The following is a 14,952-nucleotide window of genomic DNA, read 5'->3' as shown; positions in this document are numbered from 1 at the left end:
TTGGTCAAATGAGCTCAAATGTTGAACCATTTGTGCGGTGGCTTCTGATCTTTAAGAGCATCTAAGAACAAGGAAAGATTCCATCAGCTTCTGAAAGCTAAAAGCATCCTTGATGTTGGTCTAACACCGGGACGTTGGATTGGATTGTAGGATGTACTGCAACTGTGTTCCTTCGTGGGCGCAGACGGACACCGAGACTCGTGGTCACACTGACGGAATCAGTCTGGTGGTAGAGGAGTGCAGGTCAGAACGCAGAAGCAGTTTCACCTTTCTGCTTGACCAGCTAGGAAGCACTAAGGCCATACCAGTTACTGTAAGAAGCTCAGCCATGACAAAGATGAGTGGGACTTTATCCCTACGGCTACGTGCTTCTGTCTGTGCAAAGGAAGTCCCACTGCCCTGGTTGTTTGTTTGTTTTGCTTTAGCTGACACAAGATAGAGTCGATTGGGAAGAGGGACTTTCAGTTGAAAAATATTCCTCCATAAGATTAGCCTATGGGCTTCTAGCACTAGGAAATATGTAGCCTGAACTGGCCATTTCCTGTAACTAGGCAAGACTTCCAGGGGAGGGCGTGGGACCCCAACACAGCCACATAACCTCTGGGCACAGTAAGCACTGCCTACAAGATACACTGGGACAAAGGTGGCCAACTTTTGGGAGTGGCCAACCAATGACCGGTCCAGCCTGAGACCCATGCTATAAGAGAGATCCCACTCCTGACACTGCCTGGAAGGCCAGGACCCAGACGCTGGACACTCCAGAGACCTAGGATAGAGCCTAACATGACTGGCAAAAAGGAAAAAAGACCTCAATGAAATGATTCCTAATGATATTCTGATAATCTCATAGATTGGCGCCTAGCCCGACTGTCATCAGAGAGGCTTTTATCCAGCAACTGATGGGAACAGATGCAGAGGCCCACAGCCAAACATTAGGGAGCACTCAGGGAATTCTGCAGAAGAGGTGGAGAAAAGACTGTAGGAGCCAGAGGGGTCAAAGACACCACAAACCCACAGAACCAACTAATGTGGCCTCACAGGGCCTCACAGGGCCTCACAGGGGCCTCACAGGGGCCTCACAGGGACTAAATCACCAGCCAGGGACCTAGGGCCTCTGCACATATGTTACAGTTGTGTAGCTTGTAGGACTCCTAGCCTGGGGAGCAGGGGTTGTCTCTGACCCTTACCTGATTTTGAGACCCTTTCCTCCTAATAGATTGCCTTGTACAGTCTTAATAGGAGAGGGGGGGCTAGACTTACTGCAACTTGATGGGACATGGCTGGCTGACAGACATGGGATGGGTCATGGCTGACATGCATGGGATGGGCCATGGCTGACTGACATGCATGGGATGGGCCGTGGCTGACTGACATGCATGGGATGGGTCGTGGCTGACATCCATGGGATGGGTCGTGGCTGGCTGACATGCATGGGATGGGCCGTGGCTGACTGACATGCATGGGATGGGTCGTGGCTGACATCCATGGGATGGGTCGTGGCTGGCTGACATGCATGGGATGGGCTGTGGCTGGCTGACATGCATGGGATGGGGCGTGGCTGGCTGACAGACATGGGATGGGTCATGGCTGGCTGACATGCATGGGGTGGGTCGTGGCTGGCTGACATGCATGGGGTGGGTTGTGGCTGACTGACGTGCTTGGGGTGGGTCATGGTTGATGTGCATGGGGTGGGTCATGGCTGGCTGATGTGCATGGGACAGGTCGTGGCTGGCTGACATGCATGGGATGGGTCGTGGCTGACAGACATGGGATGGGTTGTGGCTGACATGCATGGGATTGGTCATGGCTGGCTGACATACATGGGATGGGCCGTGGCTGGCTGATGTGTATGGGATGGGTCGTGCCTGGCTGGCATGCATGGGATGGGCCATGGCTGGCTGACATGCATGGGAGGCCTGCATTTTCTTGAAGAGAAAGGAAAAGGAATAGATGGAGAAGGAGAGGAAAGATTGGGAGGACAGGAGGGATGGAGGAGAAACTGTGATTCGGCTGGGAAAATTAATTAATTAATTAATAAAAAATAATTAGCCTATAAGCAAGTCTGTTTGGCATTTTCTTGATTAATGATTCAAATAGGAAAGCCCACCTCAGTGTGGGCAGTTCCATCCCTGGACTATTGTATAAGAAATCAGGCTGAACAAGCCACAAGGAGCAAGCCAGTAAGCAGGGTCCTGCATGGCCTCTGCTTCAGTTCCTGCCTCCAGGTCCCTGCCTGGAGTTCCTGCCATGACTTCCTTCACTGATGGGGTGTGACCCACGAGTTAAGCTGAAATAAGTCCTTTCCTCCCCAAGTTGCTTTTGGTCATGGTGTTTGTCACAGGAATATAAACCTTAACTAAGACGTCCAGCAACAGTTAATTACCAACACATGGTCAAGCATTGTCACGTGCACATGGATATGATAGGATCATAAATTATTTGGTCTTGAAATGTTTGTTTACTTATTTTTAGCATATGAGTGTTTTACCTGCAGGTCTGTCTGTGAGCAACATGTGTTCTGGTGCCCAAAGGCCAGAAGAGGGCATCAGATTCCCTGGAACTGGACTCATAGACAGTTGTGAGCAGCCATGTGGGTGCTGGGAATTGAATCTAGATCCTTTAGATGGGAAGCCAGTGCTCTTAACCTGAGGCAACTCTCCATTCTTCTCTTAAATTATTTTTATTTATTCATAATACTCATCAGATATGGTATATGTGTATAGATGTAGATATATTCTCACGTGTGTGACCCTGACATGATTCATGTTCAACCTTACTGTCAGTTGGCCCCTGGGGCCTGTGTGTACTGAAGAGGCCATCAGCAGAGGGCCTAGGCAGGAAGGGCCGAATAAATGACTTGGTACTTCGGAACAGTACTTGATCTTTTATTCTTTATGAAACTGGAAGAAAAACATCATTAGCTGCCCAGACATTAGTTGACGCGCATGGGGAGGGGACATCTGGGGAAGGTAACATGAATTTTAAATGGTCTTTTAATAGTTACTCCAGAGCCTGATATTGGGGTGAATGCTGAAAGATCAGAGAAGCAGAGCAAGCCACAGCCACCACCTCTTACCCCACCAGCTCCTCAGCGTGAATGATCTCCAGCGGAAAGGACACTTCTGCCAAAAGGAGTCCCTCGGATACAAAGGCTTTAGTTCCTGTCCCCTCATGCCTTATGTACCTTTCTCTGCCTGCCACATCACTTCCTTTTTAGTGCTAGGATTAAAGGCATGTGACTTCCCAAGCAAAGGCATGAGATCTCAAGTGCTGGGACTAAAGGTGTGTGCCACCATGCCTGGCTCTGTTTCTGTCCTAGACTGAGTCAATATCATGTAATCCAGGGTGGCTTTGAACTCGTAGAGATCCAGATGGATCTCTGCCTTCCTAGTGCTAGGATTAAAGATGTGTGCCACCACTGCCTGGCTTTCCTAGACTGAGTCAATCTCATGTAGTTCAGGGTGGATTTGAACTCATAGTGATCTAGGTGGGTCTCTGCCTCCCGAGTACTAGGGTTAGAGGTGTGTGTGCACCACCACTACCTGGCATCTATGTTTAATCTAGTGGCTTGTTCTGTTCCATGATCTTCAGACAAGTTTATTAGGACACACAATGTATCACCACAGAATGCAGTTGATAGGACTTACACTGTTATGGCTTGCTTGCTCACCAGTGAGCCAACAGTTCTGTTTGGAGAATGTAATCTTGAGAGAATGAGGTCTGTGCTTCACTCACGCTGCACGTTTGGGAGGACGGTGCGTGTGTTTTGTGTGTTTAAGATCATGTTGAAGTGGTAAAAGGAGATGCTCCACGGGCATGATGGTTTGACTCCACAGAGATGCAATTGCTTTAGGAATGTTCCTGGTTTGGAACTGTGTTAGGGCTGCACCGTCCTCAGTAGCCTCATTTTCACGAGAGGAAGATACACTGCAAGTTTCAGATAATTCTAGTGTGACAGCAATTTGTAAGTTCAGGATTTCCCAGCTTGCTAGTTGCTAAGCTTTTGACATCAGTGATCTAGCACATGGGCTAATGATTTTTACTTGCCCAAAGTGTTGAAGTAACAAAGGCACCCATGTCCCCGTCTGTCTGTCCGTCCGTCCGTGCTGAGTGCTACCATTGGAGTCATTAGTACTGCTCAGCGGAGAGGGCAGAAGTGGCCTCCCCGGGCTGGCCGTCTGTACCCCACTGTGTGGTTTCAGTCTCCTTGGCTCTGTGCACACTCCTCCCGGGAGCCTTGTCATTCTTTAGGCCATTTGAGCCAACGAACGTGGCACAGCTGTAAGTTTGTCTATTTATTCTCTACAGCTACAGCTGCACACCCCACCCTCTAAAACCTGGTGGCTTCTTTGTAGACCCGGGCAAGGCCTGTGCTGGTGAAACTGCCTTCTGCTCAAGGAACATAAGCCGTGCTGTGACCCAGGCCACGGGCCTCTACTTTACTCTGAAGATGACTTCACTGTTTACAGGTCTTCCTGTCGCTGGGCTCCAATTTCACCCTGCAGCTGGTGTCTGTGGTGCTTCTGAGTGGACCTTTCTATGGAACACCAACAATTCTCCAGGAAGCAAAATCCGTCCTTCTTCCTGTTCCTGAGGAAGCTGCCAATTCCCAGGTAGGTGGCTCTGGGTGTAGTTCTCTCAGCCAACCACAAGAGGGCAGCACGAACAGGAAGCACTAAGGTCTTCAAGAATTATTTTTTTAAATGTGTTTTGTTTTTTATTCTTTGCGAATTAAATGCAGTGACTTTTGATCATGCTCATCCTCTTCTCCTTCCCCATCATGCCTCCAAGATTTATGCCTCACTTCCCCACTCATTCAATTTCTTGTCCCCGTTTTTAAAATTTAAAAACCCACCAAATTCAATTTGTGCGGCCTGTGTATTCTTAGGGTGGGACTATCCCCGGAGGGTGGTTGGCTTACCAGGGAAAAACACGGACAAAAGAGGCTTTGGAGTGGGGGTGTGTTTGTTTGTTTTTGTTTTTAAGATTAACCACTTTCTCAAATTTAAAATAGCCCCGTGAATATCAAAGGATCCGTTATATAAAAATAATTTGTCAACTTTAAATATTTGTTAGAAAATTTATTTGCCTTTTCGGCATTGTTGAAAGATTTCATCTTGTACAGCTGGCCTAGAATATAAGGTCCTTTTTAAAGAACTAGTTACCTAAAGCCAACATTTCTAAGTGTTAATGTCAAATCTTTAATACTGAGGTGTTTAATTCTAAATAATTAAAATTGGAATGAAGCCCTGTAGACATTTTCATTTCCTAATAGTGTTCATGTTTATCGCTAATACCTGGGCTTTGGTTGCCCAGAGTTTGTGCTGATGTCCATCACTGTCGGTAAGTGGTCTAACCTGGATCTAAGACAGGTGAGCCGCCCAAGGCCTTTGTGGAAAAAGATTATTTCCAGTCACCTCACAGGCTCACGAAAACAAAACAAGACAGCTAAACCCCTTTCCTTGTAGGTCTTTCCAGAAAAGAAAAGAAAAAAAAGTGCTGTTGGCTACAGCATGTGTCTGCCAAGCTGAACTGAGACGTACCCTGCCTCACTGATTCCGCAGGGCCCCAGAGGAGAGTGCAAGCCTGGCCTAGCAGGGATGGAGCATGGGATGGCAGATGACTGGACAGGCATATGGGCATGGATGATTTCAGGCCGCTAGTGGGTGCTCTTCAGCGGTTCCCTCCTGCACACCTCCTCCACAGGGAATGAATTTGTTCTGTCCCTAAAATGGGGTCCACAAACATTAAAAACAAGCAAAATAGACCGTCCATGGTGGCACACACATTTAATCCCAGGAGGCAGAGGCAGGCGATCTCTGTGTGACCAGCTGGGTCTACACAGTGAGTCCCAGTCCCAGGGCTGTGGTAACCAGCAGCATCTTGAAGTTGCTGTTGCTCTTTGGCCTTCCAGGGCTCCAGAAGTGTCCCTCAGAAAACCCATGTTTTCAGATGTGCCCCATCAGAGCTGTACACAAGGGGGAGATGTCTTAATCTACAATTGCTGGTACAGTGGTAACTAGATTTCCATTGTTGAGGCCAAGAGATGTAACCTGAGCTGTTTGTTCAGATGAAGGTACAAGACTGGGGATGAGTGTAGTTTCTTCTAAACCACTGATTAGAACGGATTTCAGCTATGAATCACATACCATGGAAGAGTTATCCTTAGCATGAATTCTCATTTGATGATTGTGTGGGGCGTAGTCCAAAAGAACAAACAAAAAACAAACTTACTTTGGAAGCTTTCTGAGCATCACAATAAACAAACAAACAAACAAACAAATAAAACATCAAACTTAACAAAAAGAGCTGGAGGCCTTAATGTAGGGTTTTACTTTGATGAAGAAGGAAGGAAATGTGTTAAATCTGCAAGCCGCCAATTTCAGTTCTAGACAGATTGGGTTCTAAACTCCAGTGAACAAGTCACACTAAAGTCTCTCCAAGACCTGGTCATGGTGGTTCATGTCTTACCCCAGCACTCTGCGGGCTGAGGCAGGAAGATTGGGAGGTCATGGTGATCCTCAGCAATCTAGTGAGTTACCCTGTCTGAAGGATAAATCAATAAGTAATATTGATGAATAAACAAGAGACACACAGCCACTGTAGACTTTTATTTATTTTTATTTTTTATTTTTTGGTTTTTGAGACAAGGTTTCTCTGTGTAGTCCTGGCTGTCCTGGAACTCACTCTGTAAACCAGGCTGGCCTCAAACTCACAGAGATTCGCCTGCCTCTATCTCCCAAGTGCTGGGATTAAAGGTGTGCGCCACCACCGCCCGGCCACTGCAGACTTTTAAAGCCATGTAACTTACACTTTTTTTCTCGGCTTTCATTTAATTATTATTACATTTACCTTTTTGTATATTTTATAATTCAAATAATTATATCTTAAAAAAAAGAAATCTGAAGGATAGGGCAGAATGAAATTTCAAATCAGATTTTTCTTAAGTATGAATAGGCTATTATATGGGGGACTAAATTGTATAATCCCAAGAGGAATTAATGTTTAACCCATTTTTCGGAGACCTGGAAAGTTTAGACAGGATTTGAGTCCTCTAAGCATGTTTTTCTTCAGGTTGGGTTTGAATCCACTGCTTTCCAACTCACGGACATCACAGCCGGCACAGGCCAAGTCCTGGTCTCCAGGAGAGGCACATACGGCGGGCTCTCTGTGGCCTGGACCACAGGGTATGCTCCTGGGTCAGACATCCCTGAGCCTGTTGTCATCGGCAACATGACGCCATCACTGGGTGAGTTGTAACTCTTCTAGTCCAGCCTGTAGTACATGGAGCTGTGCAACCCATGGCGGTCCAGGGTCATGCCTCCTATGGACACTGAGCTATGTGAGTCCTAATGAGGTGCTCCCAGCTGAGGGTAGTGCTCCTCTGCATAACTCGGGCGATACAGGCTCCTTGGTGAGGAGGAGAGGAACTTTTCAATCAAATTGAAGTCTTCATTCGCCATGTAGAAACCATGATGATCAAGCACACTACTCTGTCAACTCTTGGAGATTTATTTGTTAGAAGTCATTTTCAGTATCCTGTACGGCTGACACAGCAACAAAAAGACACAGCCTTGTCCTTATTACATGTTCTCCAGCATTCCTAACAGACAGGCAGGTGTCAGTTCACATACTTGATTTTTAAATTGATGTCAGTAGCCCTCTGAGGACCAGTAAGGTGTGGATGTTGGATGGTGTGACCTCAGCTGTGGTGCACAGAGCACACTGCAGTTTCCCTGGTGGCAGGTGTGACCAACTCATCTCTGTCTCAGAATCTTCTACCCGCCCCCTTATTTGTGGTATTTCCCTGCTCACCAGGCAAATATTACTGTGAATCATAAACCTCAAGACTCCAATATAAGAGCTGAGATCCACAGTCCCTCAGATGGAATGATTATTTCCCCTAAGTTTCACTTAGCCAAGAAACTGAATGACCACTGAAGCCCTTTAGAAGATGAGAATAAAACAGAGACTCCAGAAATGACTGCAAGGCTCTGTCAGCCGCCATGGCAGCAGAAGCATCAGTCAGTGTAGAATAAACTGGTCTGCTGCTTCGCTGGGTGACGCCATGGTACCAGAGCTACCTTGGGCAGCATGTTTCACATCCATCACACAGAAACCAGATCTAATGTGTCAGCCAATGAGATCCTTGTTTTCTTCTTGCTCATCCCTAAGTTAAAGATCTTTTATTGTCTTTCTTACCTGCATTCCAGCCCCCTGTTCCACACTTACTTATTGTTAGTCTTCTATCCTTTCCGTCACGTGTGGTGATATGTCTGCCTCTGTGCAATTAAGCTCTGACAGTCTATGTAGGAATCTTGTTCTTTATGTATATGTTTGTATGTGACTGTGCTTGCATGTGAATTTTTTAAATTGTTTAGTGAATAACTTTATTACACAAACAAGGAACTCACAAACAGTATGTATGTACCTTCAAATAAAGTAGATTACTCTTTTGAGCTTTTATAATAACATTTAAATATAATGAATAATAAATATAATTCCTAAACTCATGGACTAGACTTAACACTTGTAATCTTTCTTACTCATGACATTTTCTTCTGAAGTAATCTAAAGTAAAATACACATATTGTGATATTTTACCTCAAATTCCTGTGGTATCAAGCTCTTAAAAAGTGCTATGGCCAGAATTTTACCACAGCTCAACACCAAACTTAGAGGAAAGCTTGCCTAACCCCATTGTGGTCATTCTCTTTTTGGTGCTGGATTAGGTAATTGGAGAGAAAGAGGGAGGAGAAGGGAGAGGGAAGAAATAGAAGGGGGGAGGAAGGGAGAAGGGAAAGGGGAGGGAAGGAAGCAGGAAGTGAAAAATGGCTGTGTGGTCTCAGGAGATTTCTATAAATGTATTTATTTCTTGTTCCTTTTATTAAACATTTTATCTTTTTGGAACCAAGTCAAATTTTGGAAAAGAGATCATTTCGGCATCAAATGTGTGTTAGCATCAAAATCCAGTTTAAGAAACACAACTGGTCAGGACCGATGGCTCAGTGGTTAAGGGTACTGGCTGCTTTTCCAGAGGACCTGGGTTCCATCCCCAGCACCCACAAGATGGCTCAGAACTATCTGTGACTCTGGTCCCGGGGGATCCTGTGTCCTCCCGTGGCCTCCGTGGGCACTGCACACACATGGTGCGCAGACCTACATGCTGGCGAAACCCCCGTGCACATAGGACAGGATTTAAGAGACCCGAGAGAGAAGTGGAAAGTGACTTTGGCGTCATTCTTCTTCCAGGGAGTCTTTCTTTTTTGCACGGAGAACGGAGGAAGGGGATGGCGCTGCGGGCGTTTCCCCGCCCTGGTCAGCCGGAGGCCTTTGTCCTTCACCTGTCGGGCCTGAGGAGCAGCGGTGCTGGCGGAGCTCAGCTTCGGTACGGCCAGGATAACTTCACCGTCTAAGAATCATTTGCAGTGCTTCAGTCCGACCTGAGCAAGGCACCATGGGCTTCGCCGCAGTTCTGGTGTGGAGCAAGGCGTGGCTTGCAGCCAGAGACCGGAGAGTGCTTTCAATAGAGGCCCCACCTTTCTGCCTTGCAGTGAGCTGCCTTGCCCTCCAGCCTCAGAGCAGATGCTGGCCTTGCAGCTTCACTAATGACACAGTCTCCAGTTTTCAAAGTCCTCTGTGGAGGAGCTGTGAACTCCTGTTTCCCCACACCTTTAAGAATATGCAGAAAAAAGACCGGATGGTGGTGGCACACGCCTTTAAACCCAGCACTCAGGAGGCAGAGCCAGGTGGATCTCTGTGAGTTTGAGGCCAGCCTGGTCTACAGAGTGAGATCTGAGATCCAGGACAGGCACTAAAACTACACAGAGAAACCCTATATCAAAAAACAAAACAAAACAAAAAAAGAATATGCATAAAGAATCACAGTAAACTAATGAAGTTATTGGTTGAAGTCAGTGGCTCCTTTCTGTATAATTGTATTTACATTGCTATTTATCTGTAATAACTGTTTATATGGAACCCAGTATATTTTCAGATAACTAAACACAGTTGGCTTTTCTCTTATTTGGGATGGGCTTTGCCATAATAACAGACAGGGACTATGCAATGGACTAGTGTAGGTTCAAGAATGGTTACGTACATGTTTGTGAATGGGGAATGGTTATCTGTAGAGCTTAGTGTGGCTTGATTATACATATCCCATTTAAAATAATATTTGTCCAAAGAAAATACCTCAGGTGACAAATTTAAAGGTCTTTAACAACATTAATGACAAACAAGTTTACAGTGCTTACCCCATTTCTGTAAGCCTGCCCTGCTGCCTCCAGTACCAACTGTGTGCTTAGCATGATGTGTCCAGTTGTCCCCGTGTGACGGACATCGGCGCTCAGATGTGCGCTTTCCCTAAGCTGCTTGGCCCTGTCTCGGTGGCTGCAGCCTCTGCCTCTCTTGAGCTTTTACTTCCAGTGTATAAAGAAGGTCGTCTGGAGTTTGAAGGAACGTAGTATTTCTAGAGTGATTCTCACAAGTGAGCAGCATTTCAAGTATAGAACAACTCCATAGTGCTATTCCTGTGCTAAAACCAGTCCTTATGATTCAATTTCTTTTCCAGACCAGGTTTCACTACTGCTGAAATTGAACCCATGGGAGTCTTCCAGTTTTCCCCTAGTTCAAGAACTATCACAGTGTCGGAGGATGCCCAGACGATCCGAATCCGTGTGCAAAGACTGTTCGGTTTTAACAGTGACCTGATTACAGTCTCCTACAAGACGACCTCGGGAAGTGCCAAGCCCTGGGAAGACTTTGAGCCTGTTCAGAACGGTGAACTTTCTTTTCAGAGATTCCAAGCCGAGGCTGATTTTGAAATAACCATTATTAATGATCAGCTTCCTGAGAGAGAAGAAACTTTTTACATTAATCTTACTTCAGTAGAAAGTAGGGGCCCGAGAAAGGGCGATGTGAATTGGAGACCTCGTCTAAATCCAGATTACAGTGTTGCAGTGGTCACCATAGTGGACAATGACGACCTAGCTGGAGTGGGTGTCCCCACAACAGCAGTGATGGTGACACTTGACAGCACTCTTCCTGCTATAGAAACTGGTTCCACCACACGCCCTAACACAAGCAGGGTCACTGCCATTCCATACAGCACTGAGATGTTTGCCGCTGTTACAGAGGCAACAGGTGTGCCTGTCACCCCTGAGAAGCTAGCCACCCCCGAGAAGCCTGCCACCCCCGAGAAGCCTGCCACCCCCGAGAAGCCTGACATCCCGGAGAAGCCTGTCACCCCCGAGAAGCCTGCCACCCCCGAGAAGCCTGTCACCCCCGAGAAGCCTGTCACCACTCACGGCGCTGTGTCTGAGAAGCCTGACTTGGCCCCAGAAACTGCTCATGCTGCGGTCTACGGAACACTCAGCCTTGGACCTCCCACTGTTTATGTGGCAGAGGAAATGACGAACAGCACATTAAGCACCGCAGAAATCCTTATCCAGAGGACTGGTGGGCTCACAGGCAATGTCAGCGTAACAGCGAAGACGTTTGGTGGAAGATGTGTTCAGAAGGAACCAAGTGTGTGGCCCTTTCAGGATGCCTATGGAGTTGCCAACCTAACGTGGGCAGTCGAAGAAGAAGACTTTGAAGAACAGGAGCTCACCCTTACATTTCTGGATGGGGAAAGAGAACGGAAAATATCGGTTCAGATTCTGGATGACGATGAGCCTGAGGGGCAGGAGTTCTTCTACGTGTTCCTCACAGACCCTCAAGGGGGAGCGCAGATTGTGAGAGGAAAGGACAACATGGGGTTTTCAGCCTTCGCTGTAGTCATTATCACAGGTAATGGCAGAGCAGACGGAGATGATGTATGCACTTACAATCACAGGTAATGGCAGAGCAGACGGAGATGATGTATGCACTTACAACATCGTGTTTTCAACAAGAGCAGTCTGTCTGAACTTCAACCTAAGACAGACACTTGACTCACTCATAATAGTTCATTAAAAATGGTCTTCCTTTAGGATGGGCATGGTGGCACACGCCCTTAATCCTAGCACTCAGGTGGCAGAGGCACTCGGATCTCTCTAAGTTCAAGACCAGCCTGGTCTACACAGTGAGTTCCAGGTCAGCCAGGGAAATATTGTGAGACCTGTCTAAATAACAATAGCAGCAACAACAACCAATTGTCTTCCTAAAGTAATGAACCATAACATGAGTTCATGTTGTTTTGAGGTTAGATACAATTTAACGTATTATAGATGTTACATAGATAAGAGTCAGGTAGGTGATCTGTAAATCTGTAGTTTCACATAATAGAGAAAAGTCCTTAAATCCACATTATTTTTCTAGAAAAATGCTGTTTTTGATGTCCAAACATATGATTGTTTATATTGTTTTGGAACCTTATTTTAAAATTTGAGCCACTTTCAGTAATCAGTCCTCAAGGAAAGATGTCATCATCAAGAAATTTCCTGTATTTGTTATGGATTAAATAAAAATAGTATCTTTTATTGCTTTTGACACAACACAATTTATATAATCATTGTGCTAGTTGGATACACACACATAAATATGTATGCATGCATGAATGATGTACATGTGTATGCATATGTATATACACACATGCAAACACAGAGTCCTGTACATTTATGCTACAATAGTTTAAATTTTTCTGCTGCTTTTGATCAAAAGCAAATGAACAGTCATTGTATTGCAGCCTCTCTCCCGCTCTCACGTATGACATGTGTGTGTACATCATATTTGCACATATACACACACGTGAAACAATAGCTTACATTTTTAGTTATTTTAGGGGCTCGTTACACATCTAGATTTGGTGGTAACTTGTAGTTTGCCTCTGGATATATATTTCATTAGATAAAGCAGATCTGATTGCCAATAACTAACTAAAGTAGTACCAAGGCCATTTCATGATTGTGTTCTATTTTGACTGTATGTTATCTATTTTCATATCATGGGATGTGATTTATGAATAAGTAGTCAGATCATTAAATCAAGCTAACTAACTTATACATCATCTCAAATACTTAATGTTTCTGTGGTGAGATCATCTGAGGTTTGTTCTTAGCAATCTCAAAGTGTACAATACCATGGTATTAACTGCTCCCATGCTGTGCACTAGATCTCAGGACTCACCATTAGAGCACGATGCTTCCTCGTATTTATGCTATTTTAATCACCCATAGTATGTCATAGTAACTTCCTTTATAGTGTTTCTCCTGTTTATGTTACCCTACAAATTTTCACTAATTATAATTAATACCATTCCTAATCCAACAGTTTATTTGGAACATTGTAAATTTTAATTCATTTCTGCAAGCTTGTTACATTGGCTTAATGTAATTTGTATATTTCTACTAAAATTAATTTGGAATTAAGTATTGCCCCCACTTTCTATGGCTTAAATATTTTATTACAGCCATTCAGATATGATCACAGCTGACAGCCAAAGTATCTATCAATTAGTGTGGAAATAAAAACAGTTCCTGGAGGTTCCTCACTGTTCCAAACAGTGCTCCATTAGTTACTGAATAATGGAGAGAACTTGAGTCCTGGTTAGATTGTTGACAGAGTGCTCTTTGGTGATCAGGATGTTATTTGGCACGAATCTGCTTCTACATTTCTCAGGCAATGTGACACACCAAAGCCTGCCCACATATCAGCTTTGCACCCCTCAAACGGCTGAGCAGATTCTCCATCATGTGTATAGGATGCAGTAGACTCCAGTCTATTGATATCATGTGTCGTAGCACAGCTGATACCATCACCCGTCATGTCCCACATGACTGCATTATTTTAGGTCCTTTATTCTTTTATTCTGCCTGAATATTCCATCTTGTCTTTCATACAACTGGCCTTTCCTCTTAATAATGTTTCTGTTTTAATTAGATCATTAACTTTATTGATTCCTCTTATCTTCAACCAGTCTTCATAATCTTTTCACATTTAGATGTTAGAACCCACTTTAAATAAGCCAGGTACTAAATCTGTCTGGTACATTGGACGTCCAGAATCACCTTGCTAAAAATGTAGCTCAAATTTATTGTAGATGTGATAGAGAATTTTAAGTAGACCCCATCAGTTGTTATCACCCTACAAAAGAAGACAGGAAACTTAAACTGCCAAGAAACAAGAGAAACAATGCTTTGGAGGGAACAGTTGTTACAAAAGAGAAAACAATTAACGTAATATTCTGATGCTCGGCTAAGATGCAATTGTAATGATTCATTGATGAATGAAGGTTTGAAATGTTGCTGATAAAAAAGCACACAGGAAGAGTGAGGACAAATGTAGCCCATCACATGGATGTCCATGACACGTGGTGTCCACGTTTCCTTACACTTCAGAGCTGGGAGATCAACCTCAGGTTGTTTTTCAGGCTGATTGCTTTAGGACCTTTCCTTCTGGGATCACGTTGAAAGGCTGGGACACTCAGAATGGGACAACGTGTACACGAGTTTAGATGCTTGCCTAATCTACATTCACTCATGTGCTTGTGAACACGAGGGACTGTGTTAGCATGCTCTGGACTCCAGGCTGGACCCGGCTTAAGCTTCTCTGAGTGTGTGTGTGTGTGTGTGTGTGTGTGTGTGTGTGTGTGTGTGTGTGTGTGAGAAAGAGAGAGAGAGAGAGAGAATGAGTGTGTGTGTGTGAGAGAGAAAATGAGTGTGTGTATTTGTGTCTGTGTGTGTGTGAGAGAGAAAATGAGTGTGTGTGAGAGAGAAAAAAATGAGTGTGTGTATGTGTGTGAGAGAGAGAGAAAATGAGTGTGTGTGTTTGTGTGTGTGTGTGAGAGAGAGAGAAAATGAGTGTGTGTGTATGTGTGTGTGAGAGAGAGAGAAAATGAGTGTGTGTATGTGTGTGTATGTGTGTGTGAGAGAGAGAAAATGTGTGTGTGTGTGTGTGTGAGAGAGAAAATGAGTGTGTGTGTGTGTGAGAGAGAGAAAATGAGTGTGTGTATGTGTGTGTGTGTGTGAG

At 44.9% G+C, this 14,952-nt stretch overlaps 1 protein-coding gene across 1 annotated transcript in view; it reads left to right on the top strand.

The window, feature by feature from the left end:
- Positions 1–14,952, top strand: part of Adgrv1 (adhesion G protein-coupled receptor V1) — a 541,812-nt gene that overhangs the window by 212,578 nt on the left and 314,282 nt on the right. The window contains exons 71-74 of the mRNA XM_076552019.1: positions 4,470–4,613; positions 7,075–7,249; positions 9,253–9,388; positions 10,574–11,793. Coding sequence (XP_076408134.1) covers positions 4,470–4,613; positions 7,075–7,249; positions 9,253–9,388; positions 10,574–11,793 — 1,675 coding nt within the window. The remainder of the gene's footprint in view (positions 1–4,469; positions 4,614–7,074; positions 7,250–9,252; positions 9,389–10,573; positions 11,794–14,952) is intronic.

The sequence above is a fragment of the Peromyscus maniculatus genome, chromosome 15, assembly GCF_049852395.1.
Source record: "Peromyscus maniculatus bairdii isolate BWxNUB_F1_BW_parent chromosome 15, HU_Pman_BW_mat_3.1, whole genome shotgun sequence".
NCBI classification, from domain to species: Eukaryota; Metazoa; Chordata; class Mammalia; order Rodentia; family Cricetidae; genus Peromyscus; species Peromyscus maniculatus.
This window is presented reverse-complemented; position numbering and strand designations above follow the sequence as displayed.